Source organism: Lemur catta, chromosome 1 (genome assembly GCF_020740605.2).
Source record: "Lemur catta isolate mLemCat1 chromosome 1, mLemCat1.pri, whole genome shotgun sequence".
Lineage (NCBI taxonomy): Eukaryota > Metazoa > Chordata > Mammalia > Primates > Lemuridae > Lemur > Lemur catta.
In genome coordinates this window covers 55857168-55876319 of record NC_059128.1, presented here as the reverse complement: position 1 = coordinate 55876319, position 19152 = coordinate 55857168, and the positions used below count along the sequence as shown (strand labels likewise).

Sequence of the window (19152 nt, the reverse complement as noted above, 5' to 3'; positions counted from 1 at the left end):
TTGTTCAAGATACTGGATATACAGGTGTGAACGAAACAAAGTACCTGCTTTCATGGACCTTACAGCTTTCTGGGAGACAAAAGACAATTAACAAATAAACAAATATATAATATAGTGACAGTGATAAAAGCTATGAGGAAAAAGAAATTATAGTAAAGGATTAGAAAATGAAGGGCGATGGTGGGTGTAGGGCTGCTATTTTAGTTAGGGTGATCAGGAAAGATCTTTCTGAGGTGTTATTCTTTGAGCAAAGACATGATGTGAGCATTCTGACAGAAGAAACAGCCTTGAGGTGGAAGTGTGCTTGTCATATTTAAGGAAGATAAGGAGACCAATGTATTAATAGATGGAACAGACTGAATAAGGAAGACAGTGGGGGGAGATGTCATTTAAGAATAGCCAGGGACCAATTGGAGCTTTAGATTTGTATTCTGATGCGGTGAGAGGATTTGAAGATTTTGAGCAAAAGAGTGAAATGGTCAGATTTATATTCTAATAGGATCCCTCTTGCTGCTGAATAAAGAATACATGATAGGGGGCAAGGGTGGAAGCAAGAGACCAGAGTACAGTGGTAGAGAATTTGAGAAGTATTCAGATTCAGGAAATGCTTTGAAGATAGAGCTGATAAGAATTGCTAATGGATTGAATATGAGGTGTTTAGCTTGAGCCAAAAGTCTTTGGGTTTTGGCTGAGGCAGCTAATTGAATGAAGGTGCCATTTACTGGGATGAGGAAAACTGAGATGGGGATTAAATTTAGGAGAGGAAATCAAGAGTTTGGTTGTAGATTTGTGAGAGTTAGACTTTCAAGTTCTTGGGAACAATAGGCCTCTAGTAGCTGCAGCTGGTGTTAACCTTTTACAGGGAAATGTCTAACTGGAGGTGAGGGGGCAGAGAAACAGAAGAAATAAAGTTCCTTCTCAGTAATTCTCCAGATATTCAAGTGATAAAAAGTAGGTTAGTCAACCCAGCCTGTCTTATATACACTACGATTTCAGGGCAAGAAGTAATTTCTTCTCTCTTCAAAAAATGTCCTGATTTCTTTTGTCTCAAAATTTCTGAACTTAAATCAAGTTTATTCCACAATTAGAGATAGAAAGCATAAAATGTAAATAGTTTGAGAGGTAATCCAATGTGTATAAGGTTTTATCAAATTATAACCGAGCACAGATGAAGGTCCTGAGTGTTTAAAAGGAAGAAAATGTCATTGTCAAGAGAAAGGATGTCAATAAAACAAAGATTTCATAATCAGGCCAGGCACTGCCCTATTACAATTTCTAAGTGAGAAAACAGAGAAAGAAGTGTTTTTATTTTGAAGGATCATCTAGGTTTATACCCACGTGGGAAGTATGCATTTAATTTTTTTCTCTTCCTCATCTTTTTAACTCTTCTACCTTTTATCCCTTAGTCACTCCCCAAAAGTGTTTTTTAACTAGAAGGCCTGTGGCATGATAGAGGCTTGTTACGTCTTTTCCAGGGACAAACTTCAAACAGATAGCCCTGAAGAATGCTACTTGTCTGTACAATCTCCGTTTGATGACACAGTGTCCTAGGGAAAGAGTACCACATTTAACACCAGAAAGGATGTAAGGCAGCTTTTTTATTATGTTTTTTTTTTTCTTTTTGAGATGCAGTCTCGCTCTGTCACCCAGGCTGGACTGCAGAGGCATGATCATAGTTCACTGCAGCCTTGAACTCCTGACTGAGCTCGAGTGATCCTCCCATTTTAGCCTCCCGTCTCAGCTTCCTGAGTAGCTGAACATTATGTTTTTTTTCCCCCTGATTATCAGAGTAATACATTCTTATTGCAGAATATTTTAACAAAAAAGTTAAAAAACCAAAACACCAAAAGACTATTTAAATTCCTGCTTTTTAGGCCGGGCGCAGTGGCTCACGCCTGTAATCCTAGCACTCTGGGAGGCTGAGGCTGGTGGATTGTTTGAACTCAGGAGTTCGAGACCAGCCTGAGCAAGAGCAAGAGCAAGACCCCGTCTCTACTAAAAATAGAAAGAAATTAGCTGGACAACTAAAAAATTATATAGAAAAAAAAATTAGCCAGGCATGGTGGCACATGCCTGTAATCCCAGCTACTCAGGAGGCTGAGGCAGGAGGATCGCTTGAGCCCAGGAGTTTGAGGTTGCTGTGAGCTAGGCTGACACCACGGCACTTACTCTAGCCTGGGCTTTTTAGAGGTAACAACATTTTGGCATATTTCCTTCCAGTGTTTTACACATTTAGTTCTTTCATAACTGAGCTCTTCATTGTACAGGCAATTTTGCATCTTGCTGTTTTTAACATTATGGTGTACATATTTGTCCATATCATTACATCTTTATGGCTATATAATCATCTGTAGTATAGCTACATCATAATTTACTCAAGGCAGTTTCCGATTATTTACAATTACAAATAACACTGTGATAAACAGCTTTGTGCATAAATCTTTGGCCTTCTTTTGGATGATTTACTAAAGGAAGAATTGGTGCATTACGTGTATACACATTTTTTTAAAGCTCCTGATATACATTGTTACGCCAATTTCTAGAAAGGTTATTATCAAATTACACTTGGGGGGAAGGGAAAGGGAGAGCTATTGGATCTGGTAGAAAATATTTGACAGCAATCCTTACAAAGTACTATGCCCCTGGGGAAAAGCCCCTCTGGAAAATGGGCTTTCTTAAAGCACTAAAATTCTTACATCAGATTGTCCATACCATACAATATGTCTGGGTTACGAGGAAAAAGGAAAGGAGAATTGAGAATTTGAGTTAGAAGTGAGACATAAGCTGACATGTCTTAAATGATCAATTTGGGAAACTAAGTTTATCAACACTATTAAAGGAGACAGATATTTTAAATAGTGATTCAGAATACTAATTTTGTATGATTTCATGCTATTTAATGGGAAATAACAGAGTGTTTTCCATACTGTGGGTCCTAATCCATTAGTGAGTTATGAAATCAATTTGTTTGCTATGACCAGTATTTTTAAAAAATACAATAGAATTAAATAGAAAATAAGAATGCACTGTACCTATTTAAGGAAAGTATTATTTTGTGAAACTTTTGTTTCAGTGTACACATTAAAACATATTTATTATTGTGGGATGTAATCAAGGAAAATATAGTTTGAAGCCATTGGTGTAGTAGTGGAAAGTATGGGTTTTGGGATTAGCCAGACGGCATTTGAATCTGGGCTCTGCATGACTTTTGCCAGTTATTTAACTTCTCTATGGCTTAATCCCCTCACCAAAAAAAAAGAGTAATAATATCTCCTTCCTGGTGTGTGTGTGTGTGTGTGTGTGACGATCAGAGATTACTTAAGCAGAATGCCTAAAACAGAGTCAATGATTAATATATAAATACTTCCAAATCTTCCCCCAAATAATGTTCTCCTTGTAAAAATACTTCATTTGCTAGAAGGAAGACAATGTTTTACTGATGACTAGATCTGTTGTTTTAGTCTACTTTTAAAGCACCTCCCTCAGTCTTTTTCTCTAATTTGGTTTAGTAAGGAGACTTGAACACATAGTTTCCCCCTTTCTGTTTTCACATTGTACATATCTATATTATGGATTTTGGCACTTTAAATCGGTCATATATTGGCTAATTATTTCACAGTTCAGCTATCATTAAAAACTTTCAAATCTTGTCTCATTCTTATGACAGCGCTGGGGACGTTGCAGGGTGCTGGATGAAAATCTGTTGAGTTGGTACACCTTTTGCAAAGTATCACTTGTTCATTCACAGGGAAGCATATGTAATGCTGATTCCACCAGCATTTTTCACTCCTACTCCATGCTAAACAGGTCAGTTAGGCATTAAGGCATGTCTCTAGGTAGTACAAGTGGAAAGTGTGAACAGAGAAACCACTTTACGTGAGGATGGTAGAAAATTAGATCCTACTTTCCTTTCCCCACTCCTGTGCCCATGGGGGAGGGGGTACTTAAAGCCCGGAGGACCGGGGTCCAGAAACGTGCAGGCGTCCTGAGCCCCAGAGGCTTGCCAGCACGCACGATCCCCCGCACTGAGAGCTCTTCTTCCCAGATGAATTCTCATAGTGTCACAGACGCGCGCAGCCTCGATCGATACTGGATGGCAGACGTGCTCCCGCCGTCAAGTGTAGGCACAGGGCGGTGGATGCAGCCGCCCTGCAGCTCTGTCGCAGCTTCTCATCAGCTCAATACAGGCTGAGGACGTTAACCCGTTTCCTGACGGATCCCTGCACCGCGGCCCCCGGCCCGTCCTGTCCACTGCCCCTTCCCGTTGCCTGTCTTCCGCAGGGTGGGAGCTTTTCAGTCCGACGCCCGCTCGTGGGGGGCGGCCGAGCCCCAGCCCGCGGTGGGCGTCTTGAGGTGGCCTTTCTGCCCAGCTCCCCAGTGGGACGGTCCCTGGAGGCGGCGGGGAGTGCCGGGCTCGCTCACACTCAGGACTTACCTTGTTGCGCCTTCGGCGGGGCGACAGGGGGCGGTGGCCCCAGCAGATCTCTGGGGCCCCTCGGGGGCGCTGTGGGGCGGGGCTGAGGCTGGCGCCGCCGCCAGGTTCGCCGGTTCCCGAGAGCCCCGCCCGCAGAAAGCCCCGCCCCCGGCGCCCGCTCCCACTCGCGATTGGCTGGGCCGGCCCGGGGGCGGCCGGCGCGGCCCTGGCCGCGTCTCAGCTATAAAGACGGTCCCGGCATGACCGCCGCGGCGAGGCTCGGGTAGTTACTGTGCTTGCCCGCTCTCGGCCCCCGTGCGCCCCGATTTCTCTTGCACCCGAGCGCTCCCGACTAGACCATGCCAAGGGGCTTCCTGGTGAAGCGAACTAAACGGACAGGCGGCTCGTACCGAGTGCGCCTAGCCGAGCGGGTCTTCCCTCTGCTGGGGCCCCAGGTGGTGCCGCCCTTCCTGGAGGAGGCTCCTACCTCCTCCTTGCCAGATGTGGAGCCCCCGACCCAGGAGGAGCCCGGAAAGGGGCTGACGGCGGAGGCGGCCCGGGAATTGGGGTCGCCCTGTCGGGTGGCCGGGGTGAGCCCAGCGGCTGGAGGGCGGGAAGGTGCAGAGAGGAGGGCGGATGGCAGGGAGGGTCCTGGGCCCGGGTCCGGGCCCAGCCGGAGTCCCACGAAGCCAGTGGGCACGGAGCTGCGTCGGGCGTTCCTGGAGCGCTGCCTCAGCTCGCCCGTCTCTGCCGAGTCCTTTCCCGGGGGTGCCGCCGCGGTGGCCGCTTTCTCCTGCTCGGTGGCGCCAGCAGCCGCACCGACCTCAGGGGAGCAGTTCCTGTTGCCGCTCCGGGCACCGTTCCCAGAGCCCGCGCTTCAGCCGGACCCCGCGCCCCTTTCGGCCACCCTGCATGGCCTGAAGCGGGTCGCCGGTAGCGAGCGCCGTGCCAAGATACCTCCGGGCTGCACTTCTGGAACTGCGGCCACGGGAATCAAGAAGCCAAAGGCTATGAGGAAGTTGAGCTTTGCTGATGAGGTGACCACGTCCCCTGTTCTGGGCCTGAAGATCAAGGAAGAGGAGCCCGGGGCGCCGTCCCGGGGCTTGGGGGGCAGCCGCACGCCGCTGGGAGAGTTCATCTGCCAGTTGTGCAAGGAACAGTATGCAGACCCCTTTGCACTGGCCCAGCATCGATGCTCCCGCATCGTTCGCGTCGAGTACCGCTGCCCTGAGTGCGACAAGGTCTTCAGCTGTCCTGCGAACCTTGCTTCCCATCGCCGCTGGCACAAGCCGCGTCCTGCAGCTGCAAACGCTGCCACAGTCTCCTCCACCGACGGGAAGCCGCCTCCGTCGTCGTCTTCGTCCTGCCCGGAATCCGGTGCCATTGCATCTTTTCTGGCGGAGGGGAAGGAGAACAGCCGGATAGAGCGAACTGCGAATCAGCACCCGCAAGCCAGGGACAGCTCCGGGGCAGATCAGCACCAGGACAGCGCCCCGCGCCCGGGCCTCCAGGTGCTGATGCACCCAGAGCCCCCGCTGCCACAGGGTCCCTATATGGAGGGGGTGTTTGGGCGCCGGGTGCCTGTGCCAGGCAGTGCCAGTGGTGGAGGGGGACCCGAGATCTTCGTGTGCCCATATTGCCACAAAAAGTTCCGTCGCCAAGCCTATCTGCGTAAGCACTTGGGCACTCATGAGGCAGGCTCGGCCCGTACGCTAGCCTCGGGTTTTGGCTCCGAACGCGGCGCCCCACTTGCCTTCGCTTGCCCGTTGTGTGGGGCGCACTTCCCATCCGCAGATATCAGGGAGAAACATCGGCTGTGGCATGCTGTCCGCGAGGAGCTGCTTCTGCCCGCTCTGGCAGGGGCTCCTTCCGAAACGCCCGGCCCAGGAGGGGCATCTGATGGGAGTGCTCAGCAAATTTTCTCATGCAAGCACTGCCCGTCCACTTTTTTTAGCTCCCCGGGGCTGACCCGGCACATCAATAAGTACCACCCCTCAGAAAGTCGGCAGGTATTGTTGCTGCAAATGCCACTGAGGCCCGGCTGCTGAGGGCCAAGAGACCAGGAAGATTTCAAGGTTGACCTTGGAGCAAACAGATCATGGGAATTTCTGTGGGGCTTTCTTCAACTTTCAAGTTTACTTTCTTTCCTTCCTATGTTTTGTCTCCTAAAATTCTCCCCGTAGTCTATGTTCCGCCAGAGGAGCAGACAATGAAATGTAAAATCCCTCTCTAGAGCAGGTATGTATATGGTATAAACCCTCGCAGTCAAAGACTGTCAGCTTTAAATCCTTCTCACTTTCCCCACTGAAATAGGATTTTTTTTTTTTTTGGCCTCAAAACTCTGGAGACCCTAACGAATCCTGTATGATTTTGTAATTCCTATGGAAAGTCGCAGTGAATGCGTGCATGTCTCAACGTCTACAAAGGGTTCTGGCTACCCAAAGTGGTAGTAACCAATTTTTTTCTCTTGCCATCACAGGCACCTATCTATGTAGTTTCTGTCTCAATAGGGTCAGATATCTTGTATTGTATATTCTGTGAATTAAAAGTTATGTGATTGGTGCCAAACTTAAGGGGGGGAAAAGATTCAAGACTTGTGTCTGTGGGCAGGAAATGCAAGAGAATGTTTGCTGCTTTTGGGAGGGTGTCTAACACTGTAACCTTTCCTTTCCCCAATTGTATGTACTAGTTCATTCTTAAGTTAAGGTTTGGAGGGGTGGGGAGGGTGCTGCTTTACTAGAAAGAGTTGAGACACCCCTAACCCCCAAATTCTCATCTTTAGCTATTTTGTGTGCAGTACTCAGGAAGAGCTACTTTAAACCTTTCTTTAAATAGCCCTTTGGAAATACAGAAATTGTTTCCTTAAGTTTGACTGTTTTAATGCGGTTTCATCCAAATTGTTTTAATGCTTCTGCTGTAAATCTCATACTGTGTGTTATATATACAACTATGCTCAGCTTAAGGAAGATGTTAATACCTATAATCCACTAAGGAACTGAATGGCAATTCATTCAATATTCAGTATTTTCTTTTCAGCAGCAACTTGTTTTTGAATTTTTTGTAAACCATTTCAGTGTACATTCTGTACCCATGCCCTAAAAGCCAGAGTCGGGGACACTGGCTGAGCACTGCTTGACAGCCCATATTTGTAAGATGCTTACCACCAAATAAATGTACATAGATTGTGCTTTGTTGTTGTGTTCTGTGTTTGTCTTAAGAATCCTGTTGAACACAGCCTATTTTCAAAGCCACATTTCTTATCTCCCCAATGTCAGCATCCTATTTTAGAATCTTAGTGACCCATTTAGACAGAACACAAAGACAGGAGATAGTATATTTTGCAAATGAATGTAATGGTACAGAAATGGAATGGAAATTTTTCCTTTGAAGTATGGCTGCACTGACTGAGCTCCAACAGGCAACGAATATGTACCATTCTTTAAATCTAAAATGACACTTCCCCGCAACAAATGTCAACAGAATATATTTTAAATATTTTCTTTTTTAGAAGCTAGAGAATAGTGTTATCTGAAGATGAAAAAATTATATTAATGGTGCTAGTTTCACTATTTTGGGTGGGTATTTTCACTTCATTTTGTTACATATCCATTAGATGTTTACTTTAAAAAAAATGAAAGCAGTTTAGAAACATGTAAGCATTACTTTGATTTTCCTTTTTGTAATTTTTCACCTTCGCTGTGGGAAACTGTCTATATTGTTTAATCTTGTTCCTAGGGACTCCCTATCCATTTATTTATCTTCTACATAAGCTTTCATAGAAATTTTAGTTTTTATTTATAAGAAAACAAAGAATTGAGTCACAGAGGCTCTGAAAGGTTGTTTTAGAAAAACCTGTAAGTAGAAAGTATTATTCCTCAAAGTATATTATAAAACAAAGTGAAATTTAAGAAATCAAAGAAACATGAAGCTGAGATAAATTGATGCTTTAACCAAGTGCACTGGGTGAAGTTTCTGGCCAGCCTTTATGAAGGTATAAAATTTCCTGTGTTTTTAATGATTGTTGTAGGAGCTTTGAGAAATAAGTTGGAGTGTACCCTGAAAAAGGAATTCAAATTAATTTTTCATGATTAGCTAAGATAACCTAGGTTCATGCTTTACATCTCCCCATTAATCATACAGCCCTGCTTATTGAGTCTGAAAATATAAACTATAGAGAACAAATCAATCAACACTCATGAACAGGAAGTGGTAAGAATATTTTTATTGTATTATTAAATACCGTGTCATCTTTTTTCCCATTGTTACAAATTTGTAGATGCTATGTGAATGATGATACATAATTTATGGTTTGCCAGTATGATATATTACACATGCAGTTAGTACCGACGTCATGCTACATTTCCTTAGGAGATGCCCATTCAAAACAAAATGTGAGTAGCTTATCTACTGTAAGAAAATATTTTTGGAGTGCGGAATGTATACCAACCTGCACCTGCAAGTTCAGTATTAACAATATTAGATTTAACATAAGACTCCTGGGTCATGTTTCCTTTTCTTTTTCAATAATATACATAATTTGAGCAACATATTTATATCAGAAAAGTTTTTTTTCCCTTCTCCCTCCTTCTTTTTGGTACTCAAGAAAGAACACAGATACACCAGGATCTAGCAGCCAATAATAAAGGGCCACGATCTCAAAACAGAAATGGCATTTACAGTGATACCACTTAAAAAACAAAATATTAGAAAAATATATGGAAGCTAAACATAAAGTTCAGCACAGTGATTTTTCTAGTTACTGGATATACCATGGCATCACCTGCACAGCCAAGAGATGAGACATTGCTTTGGGAAGAAAAAGTTAATGCTAAAATTATTTCAGTTGGAATCTGAGATGCTAAAAGACCATTTGTGTGTTTTATTTTCATAACATAAATAGTCTGTACACATCCTGTGTATGAACAGATTTGCAACTTTTGCTATAACTTTACAAATGCTTAAATTTAAAATTTAATATTTGTAAAAAAATTATAGTTATTTATTGAGCCATAAAGTTGCAATTAGGCACAATAAATAAAATAATGAGAATATTTGTTCAATTATTTTTTGGCTAGTTAATCATGAGATTAAAGGTAAAACTACTTAGACATAATTATCTAGAAAGGTAAAGGGTATACAATAAAACTCTACCCCCTCAAAACATGGCAGCTTGGAGTGTGGGGATAAAAACAAACTGAATAAATAACCAAAATCTAAAATATTAAGCTACAAATTATTTAAATCCAGTGTTTTCTCAAATGTACAAGAAGAAACATGCATGTTATGGCAGACATGAAGGCCTGAAAGGGTTAACCCTATGATCTGTGCTAAGGTGGCTACTGCTGATCACTGTTGTTGGGCTGCTTGTCTCCTTAGGACTTATTGGCTGAGCCAGAGGAACGACGCAGCTTCATGGACATGCGGCTTTTGCTAGTTCGAGGAGACATTGGAGAGGCCAGGTCAGCCCCATCTACCTGCGTTGCTGTGGGAGTTTCACTGGGTAGAATCTCTGGGTAGGAGCCTGTAGGAAACAGCAAAAGAATTACTACAGTCATCCAGCCTCTCACCCCTAATAAATAACCTTTCTGCTACTAATCTGTAGCAAGGATCCCATCTCTTAATGAGATCTTTTGCGAGGAAAAAGGCGGCCCCAAACTTGCTTGTTACAACAGCCTACTAATGTATTTAAAACTCAGGGATCTGGTGGCTCATGTCATCATACTAGCAAGAAAGTGCCAATCATCATCCCCAGACCCAGAACCCTGGAAAAAGCAGTGGGAAGGAAAATCTTTGGGCCAGAAAGAACAGGGATGCAAAGCACCATTAGCATGCAGGGAAGGGCTCTAAAAGCAGGTGAGAGGTACCAATTCCTATCTCTAGGACTCAGGGTATAACCATGAAAAGGGCCTTTGCTACTTAAACTTGAAAAATGGCACCAGTTTTAGAACCAAAAATTCCAAAAAGGAACTCAGCACTATGAGATGAGACCATTATACATGCTAGGCATTTAAGTATGGTTTTAAGAAGGAATAAGATAAATTCCTAGGGCAGGGGAAGGACAAGAATTCTTTATGTGAAAGTCAGTCAAAAAAGGCAGACTGGCTCCACAAAATGTCTTAATGTACGAGAGAGAAACAATGCTTTTGTTTTCATTAACTTACACCTTTGCAGTTATATTATTCAGTCATAGAAAGGAGGTAACCAGTAGAATTAGTAGATGTAAAATTTTAGAAGCAAAAGAAAATAGGAAAATTCTGCATGTCATTTACAAAGTTTTCTTTATCTCTGTACTTTATTTCTATGAATTATGATTCTCTAATATACACCAATACTTCAGAACCTTGCACATTATAGGCTCTCAAATATTTTCTGAACGAATAAGACATTACATTAAAAATAAAAGCCCTTCATAAAAAAACAAAAAAACTGCAAACAGAATAACAAAATAAAAACTCTGTATATTTTAAGGCACTTTAATCCAGATTTTCTGGGTCTAAACACATGAAAATTTTCTTTATGTGTGTCGCAAACAAACAAAAACAGTACATAGGTTTCAGGCTTAAATTTATAAATTTTCTTATTTTAGGGAGACTTTTAGCATATTTGTTAGCCAATGCAGCTGCCCACTGACATTTCAAATTTGGAAATAAGTATGCTAGCCCTTCCATATAAGAAAAGATTTGTGGTTAAATTGAAGTTATGAATATTTGTAAGGAGAAATAAAGACTTTCAGTAAGGTGTACAGATCCTATTCAGATGTCTTAAACAATTAAGAATGTGTCTGTAGAACATTTCAAGTGTTTTTAAGGGAAAATATTACACTTGAGAACAAATATACATTGCCAAGGAAAAATACTCTGTCATTCATAATCATGGTCAATTGTCCTCCTTTTCAAGGTAACTTCTCCAACATTCTTTCTTTTCTAATGGAAAATGAGATTGACCTTCAAAACGTAAGGAGAAGGAAAGATATTTCTGTTCACCTTTACTCTTCCTGAAGATCTGAATTGGTTCATCATAGTGGACACATACTGGAAAATCTAGAGGCGAATATGAATCCATGGCCCCTTTTAGGGAAGCACTGCAGATGGATGGCAGAATGAAGGTGAAGAGCAATAGCTCATGCTTTTCTGGTAATGCATATTATTCCCGGCCATCATGTGAGGCTTTCCCATGGCTGTTTACCTTGAGATGGCCAATGTTTTCTAGCGGAGGTTTTGGGAGGAAGAGAACTATGACTGCATTTCTTTCTTTGTTGTGAATGAAGAAATGGAGTAGCGAGCAGAAGTGAGAAAACAAAAGAGAAGATAGATAACAGATATGAGAGACACAGTGCAGAATTTTACAGATGTTAACTGAGGAGCAGAGAAGAAAGTAATCAGGTTTTTATTGTGAAATATAATTCAGCATGCAATGAGTTAGAGTGATGATGTTTCACAACAGACAATGCTTTATAAATTCAAAGGTTATACTTACCAACTAACAAAACAAGTTCAAATAGGAAAAAAGAAAAGAAGAAAAAAATTCTATGAGAGATTCTATAAATATCTACCTTTCAAAGTGTTCACTGTACTGCTACCATATTATCCTAACCACTCAGTCATAAAATCTCCAGTGTTGCTTTGTCCAATATGGTAGCCATAGCCACATTAAAATTAAATTAAGTAAAAATTCAGATCCTTGGTATACTAGCCACATTTCATTTAACGGCCACATGTGATTAGTAGCTACTATACTAGACAGTGCAGATACAGAACATTTCCATCATCACAGAAAGTTTTATGGGAGAGCACTGTTTGAGTATGCCAAACTCAAAAGAATATTTTCCTCAAAAACAACAATTCCTCCATGTACCTTAATGCCTTCAAAGTGAAATCCCCCTTCAGCCAACTGAGACTCAAATTAGGCTTTTTAGTGTGTGTGGTGTATCATTTATACTTAACATACCCAAACTCTATAAATAATTTACAGTGTACAGACCTCAATTTTAGATGTAAAGAATATAACAATAGCTACATTTCACTTTATATCCTATTCTGCCTAATTATTGATTTAGACTAGAGTTATAAAGAATGCTGATTTATTTATTTCCATTATTAATATATCCTCAAGGATAAAGTTTTAAAAGTATCTGGGGGAGAATATGTTTGTGTATACTGTATCTGCTACTAGCACTCTTAAAGTGCTCACACAGACTGTGTATATATCTTGATGGTATAATAAATTGATATATTGCATACTGATTATAATGAACTGTTATAAATAACATGATGAATATGACTTTGGGGATCTAAATAGATTATAAAAGGGAACTCAAAGGATTGTTAGGATGATTTTGTTTGTACTGTTTGGTGAGAGTCATGACCAGTTTAAAATTTCCAGTTATTGGGTAAAATAGCCTTTTAAGATACTGTAACTTTGAAAGCAATTTCAAATTAATATTGAATAAGAGCTAATGTGATGTGTTAGAACATGGGCATGGGTTAGACAATCCTGGACTAAGTTCCAAGTCTGTCACTTTACTAGCTATCTGATCTCGGGCAAACTAAACTAACTTGAGACATTTTCTTTTTTTTTTTTTTTTGAGACAGAGTTTCACTCTGTTGCCAGGGCTAGAGTGAGTGCCATGGCGTCAGCCTAGCTCACAGCAACCTCAAACTCCTGGACTTAAGCAATCCTACTGCCTCAGCCTCCCCAGTAGCTGGGACTACAGGCATGTGCAGGCATGTGCTGCCATGCCTGGCTAATTTTTTCTATATATATTTTTTAGTTGGCCAGCTAATTTCTGTCTATTTTTAGTAGAGACGGGGTCTCGCTCTTGCTCAGGCTGGTCTCAAACTCCTGACCTCGAGCGATCCACCCGCCTCGGCCTCCCAGAGTGCTAGGATTACAGGCGTGAGCAACTGCACCCGGCCATGAGACATTTTCTTATTTGTAAAATGGAGACAATTATTTTGCAAAGCTGTTGTGGGGATTAATGACTACAGATGCAAAGATCCTGGCACATAGCAGGTGCACAATAAGTGTAGCTATATAATAAAGCTATCATACAGAGAAAAGTTAACAGACTTTTAGTCAGAACAGATGAAGACAGGAAGGGAAATAAATTATATTTTTGAAGAAAATGACCACCTACAAAATATGATTGTTCAAATGTAGAGAGTACAACATACCATTAAGTTTGGTTTGGGGGAAATAAAAGAATTTATCCTTTCTTATGTTGACAGTCCTATAAAACTTAACTTTATATTAAGGGTTACAGAGTACCCAATAACCTTACTGTTTAATATTGTGAAAGTAGTTGATAAGTGATTAAGATTAGCATGGGTATAGCACTGTCATAAGGAAAATAATAACACAATTTAAAATCGTTCAGAAATACAGGCAAACAAGTGGTTTCATTCTAAGATACTCAAGTACTATTACAGACTTAGAACAAATCAGGCTAAGCTTGTCTTATTATGCCTCCTTCTTACAAATGAGAAAACTGGGTGTAGGATAGATAAGAGTTCATATAAATAATAAATGACAGAACTAGGATTGAATCCAGATTGGTCTGATTCCAAAGCCTGTACTTCTCCCCTGGCAACCTTAAAGCTATTAAAACAAACAAACAAACAAACAAAAAAAGATTTTATTAATGGGTGGCAAAAGTAGAACCCTCAAAATAAAAATTTTTAACAATTCTAATTTGTAAATATGACAAGTTATTAGGCAATCTCTCTTTCTTTGTCCCCTCTATCAACAGCAAGAAATGGATGAAAATATTTCGACTAAATGGGTGTTGCAATAGTTAAGATCATTCACTCTAAAGTCAGGACTATGTTGGAATACTGGCTTTACCAAGTACCAGGTGACTCTGGTTAAGCTTTTTTCCTTTTACATTTCATAGAACTACCATGAAGCTTAAATGAAAAAATGTTTGTACAGTACCTAGAATAGTGCCTGGCACTCAGCAATTGCTCAATTATTATGCTATTTTCATTACAAAAATTTCGTATCTGGATGAATGTTCTATGTGGAAACTGAAACCTAGTAGTTACTGTCACAAAGGTTAGTGGATGTTATTTAAGATTGATATTATTTGCCTCTTAATCAAAAACATATAAGCCAAATTTCCAAGTTTAAAGTACTAATCAGAACGTATTTGGCTGCCTATATTTCAGGCTAACCTGGTGATAAAAAAACGAGTAGGAACCTATTTTTAAAAACATTAAATGAACAAATTTATAGCTTCTGTTATATATTGCAGGAAACTAATCTTCCTATGGGCATGCACAATAATATTCAGAATATGTATAAAATAACTATCCTCTAAGGGGCTACAATATTTTCTTTCATCATTTCAAAGCTTGGTAAGTTTTAAAATAACTTTTACAGAAGGATATTGAGCTAAAAAAGGTTACCTGACGTGATGGCTAAATTTTGACTGTCCATCACATTCAAAGATTGAGAGAGAGATCTGTCCATCATAAATCCTATCCTATCTGTATATGACAATACACATTTTGTGAAGTAATAGCAAAACTGAAGTTAGATTAGATGCTACTCTCTAGGTCTTCATAATCATTCTAGATTATCCCTGATTTTGATGGCACAGAAATTATATTTCAATCTTACTAATGTTTATAATATTCCTTTAAATAAGAACTATGTTTCCTAAAGGTAATTATCAAAAGTGGTATTTATGTATGTATACACACACACACACACACACACACACACACACACGGTGGGGGTGGCAAGCAACAATCCTGTAATTGTTAAAGAACTAAAATCTCTAACTTAAATTCTAGATATACCACACAAAAGGCATTCAAAAATATTTCTGGGTGATGATAGTAAAAAAATAATACTGGTAAAAATTATGATGTATTTTTAACGTTGAAACTGAGAAAGACAAACCCATTAATATTTGCTGTACACTTTCAACAAAATAGATAGAAATATCCTGTTTCTTGTTGGCTTTCTAGAATTTATCACAAAATGTAAAAACGTAATTTAACATTAGGGAAAAATCTGTACATTTTGAATGACCCCTATAATTTGGCCAAGAAAAAGAGTAATTTCACTTTGAAGTTTATGGTTAGAGGAGAGGTGTTTGTAAATATAAAAAAAAGTTAAAAAAGAAAGTCACTGTAAAACTTTTGATATTTTCCACACACAAGCCTGACAAAGATAAAGGGATTTTTTTCCTGTAATTTTTTAAAAATAAAAGACAAGAAAAATCTAATAATATTTTAATGTAGTTATGGAAGATCAACAAAATGTGACATCACGATATTTCCCTCAATGACCTTAGGGATAAAAATAATTTCCCTTAAGTATCACTCTACTGCCACAGACAGTACATTTTGAGAAAATACAGTTATGAAATTTATGGAACAACTATGATATACCAAAATCTTTCATATCCATCTAAATAATACTGAAGTTATATAAAAAAATCCTTTCTTGGATTGAAATTGAAATGTCGTAAGTTGGTACACTACGGTTAACCAGAAAGTGGCTTTCAAATAATCTTGAACCAAATTAAGTAACCTTTAAAAAACAGTATTTTTCTATACTATTCCACTGAATAGAAGGTGGTAAGAAAGAATATAATCATCGTATTGGCATTTTTTTTTCTTTTTGAGACAGGGTCTTGCTCTGTTGTCTGGGCTAGAGTGCCGTAGCATCATGACAACTCACTGCAACCTCAAACTCCTGGGCTAAAGCGCTCTTCCTGCCTCAGCCTCCCAAGTAGCTGGGACTATAGGCATGTACCACCACAGCAGGCTAAGTTTTCTAGTTTTTGTAGAGACAGGGTCTTGCTATGTTGCTCAGACTGCTCTAGAACTCCTGGCCTCAGGCGATCCTCCTGCCTTGGCCTCCCAAAGTGCTAGGATTACAGGTGTGAGCCACAGTGCCCTGCCTACTGTCATTCTTTAAAACCTAATTTTGACATTATTACATTAGTATTATTAGTATTATTTTATATATACAGGGTATGCGTAGGATATCAAAAACTGATTCTCAATTGCAATTATGCATCCATTTCCTCAATGTGGTAAACAAATTTTACCATTGTTTAAAAAAATAAAAATGCACCTAAAAAAATGACACTATTATATCATTTTTGCAAACCAGAAGTCAGGTCTAAACTGTTATTACATGGCTTATTTTATGTCTCCTCTGTCCCACTTTGACTTTTAACTTTAAGGGGAGCTCTGTGTGTATGGGGTGGTTTATGACAGAAAAATAAAGATTTGAGATAATTGGAAGAAAATTATTCTTCAGATTCCATAATGTTTTTGCTACCATAGTAGTACATATTTCATTTTCATTTTATCGTGTTGAACTGAGAACCACTATGATAAAAGCTTCTGTTATAACTATTAAAGTCTGCAAAAAACCTATATAAAAATGTATTCAGCAATAGTGGGACAAGTTATTTACAAGTAAAAGCATCTTTTTGAAAATTAGAGTCCATGTGTCTAATGGTGCCTAAAGGCAATTTAAAAAGATTAACTGAAAAAAAATTTGTAGCACAATAATATGTTCAAATTCACATTTGTGTTATTTAGATAATCATAAGTGCTATTCTAAACAACTTATAGAATAATTTAGTATGATACAGTAAAAATGAAGCCAACAGAACCTTCACCTGGCTGCTGGAGCATCCTTTACCTAATATCTCAGAAAGTGGGAATACTACTTACTTCCCGTATTATATACCTGAATGTACAGGATAAATGCAAAATGGGAAATGACGAATATGAAGCAACTCCAGCTGGTAAACAACTACAACATGAAACAGCCTTTGTAAATTTAAGGGGATAAGTTAGTCCAAATGTGGTTCTATTATCAATATTTTTCAGTTGTGAAATTTACGGCTTACCTATATGATACACAGAAGTATTATTCATATCTATTTTAATATGGTCTAATACTTTATCTGATATTATCTATTATTAAACAATGAAATTGCCAGGTATACTTAGTTTTTATTTTGCTGTTCACTAATTTACTTTTAGTATCTTTCTTCTACCATCTTTTTTAATGCCAAACTGAGTAATTTTAGATAGTGTTAATCGATTAAAGCAAATATTAGACTTTTATCTTTTTCAAAAAATTCAAGCTAGTCTAATATGATTTTCTTTTTGCTAGGTCTTTTATATTAATTGAAGGGGGATCAAAGTTTTTTGGCACAATTATTTTCTAATGGTAATTTAATGATGACAGGAATGGAAGCTTTAACTTCATTAACTAAACCTCAACTGAGAATTACAGTAACTTTTTTTCAAATAGGCTAGAAAAGGAGTCCTATGCTTTTTAAACTTACTTAACATAAACAAAACTTATTTAACAAAGAGAATTTGAAGGTTCATAATGATGATCTTCAAATATATTATGTTCTCTTTTCCTGCTTCCCTTGAACACCATTACAATAGTCATCTTTGTATTTCTGGTGCCTAGTACAGTGCAAGGCACACAGAGAATAACCATTTGATGAGTTCAGATATCCAGTAACAATGCAACACATTACAAAATACAAAGACACACTACACTTCAGTTCAATAGTACTACTTTTTCATGCTGAGAAACAAACAAACAAAAAAGGTCAATATAACAAGGTGTAACTAATTTCAACCAAAGGGTTCTATTATTAGTTATTTTTTTAATCCCCAAACCATGTTAGTGTTTCATGCAGACCTGGGTTAGTCAATATAATTCTGGAAAAAAATTTAGTGACAATTTCTGAAATGTTTAGTATGAACCAGGACAGTGTTAAATTTGCTTACTGTTTGAGTTACAAGCTTAGAGCTTGCTAATTTTGAAAAAAGGAAATGGGAGAAGAACAGAGGGTGTTTTGGTTGACACTTTGTCTTACCTTCAGATAAACAGAACTGATATTTAATGATCTAAAGAGGGAAAATAAAATAAATGAAACAATCATAAGGAGTGCAAGATATTACAGAATAGGAAGGCCACGAGTCATTTATTTTCTTACTGATTTCTTCAAAATTAGTTAATTGTAAAAATGCAGTACCCTCTTACAATCGTTAATTATTGTAACATAATGTACTCTATTAAGCACTTCTCAATCTAGACCAGGTATTTTAACTTTATTTATAAAATCAGAGATGATGAGGCAATATTCTTGGAAATAAAATATGATCCTCTAAAGTTGAGACTGCATGCTCAACTTGTGTTTCTTTTGTAGATACTTTAGTAATGATCTCATGAGATACAAGAGTCACTGACTCAGATAAAATGTCACGCATGTACTTTTATGAAGACTGTTGGTGTTCTAAGGAACTGCATTTAGGTAAAAAAAAGTATAAGTCAAATTTGCAGGCCAAATTCAAATGTTAAATAGTGATAAAAATATTCATATTTCAATGATTAGAATTTTATTCAAGCAGGTTTTTAGAACAAAAGGGTATTGCATTTCAAGTTCCAGTAACAAGTAACTAAAACTTGTTTTTAATCTTACCGGCATCAGATGGTAAATGATGGTAGGGAGCTGGAGAAAAAACCTGTGCTGCAAAATCTTCAAAGGTTGTTGGCTCTAAATGGTGCTGGACAATTGTTTGCAGGTACCGTGCTCTCTCCTCATAGCTGATTTCCTTCAGTTAAGGATAAATTTAAATCCAGCTTATACTGGAAAAGAACAGATCTCACCAAAAAGGACTACTATGATTGCTAAGCCACTACTTCTTAATATAATTATTCACTAATTTTTTTGCATATCA

At 39.1% G+C, this 19152-nt stretch overlaps 2 protein-coding genes across 5 annotated transcripts in view; one reads left to right on the top strand and one right to left on the bottom strand.

Moving 5' to 3' along the window:
• Positions 1 to 4574: 4574 nt before the first annotated feature.
• INSM2 (INSM transcriptional repressor 2) lies at positions 4575 to 7601 on the top strand. The gene has a single exon (XM_045568610.1). It carries the CDS (start codon positions 4774 to 4776, stop codon positions 6460 to 6462), a length of 1689 nt encoding a protein of 562 aa, XP_045424566.1. The 5' UTR covers positions 4575 to 4773; the 3' UTR covers positions 6463 to 7601.
• Positions 7602 to 8615: 1014 nt separating this feature from the next.
• Positions 8616 to 19152, bottom strand: part of RALGAPA1 (Ral GTPase activating protein catalytic subunit alpha 1) — a 218785-nt gene continuing 208248 nt past the window's right edge. For 3 of the 4 annotated variants that reach the window (XM_045568583.1, XM_045568592.1, XM_045568564.1), the window contains 2 exons: positions 18894 to 19018; positions 8616 to 9935 (listed from right to left, as the gene is read on the bottom strand). In XM_045568583.1, the coding sequence (XP_045424539.1) occupies positions 9787 to 9935; positions 18894 to 19018 (274 nt within the window). In that variant the 3' untranslated portion in view covers positions 8616 to 9786. Of the gene's footprint in view, positions 9936 to 11890; positions 11894 to 18287; positions 18319 to 18893; positions 19019 to 19152 lie in introns of all 4 variants that reach the window. The other variant, XM_045568574.1, reaches the window with a different exon arrangement.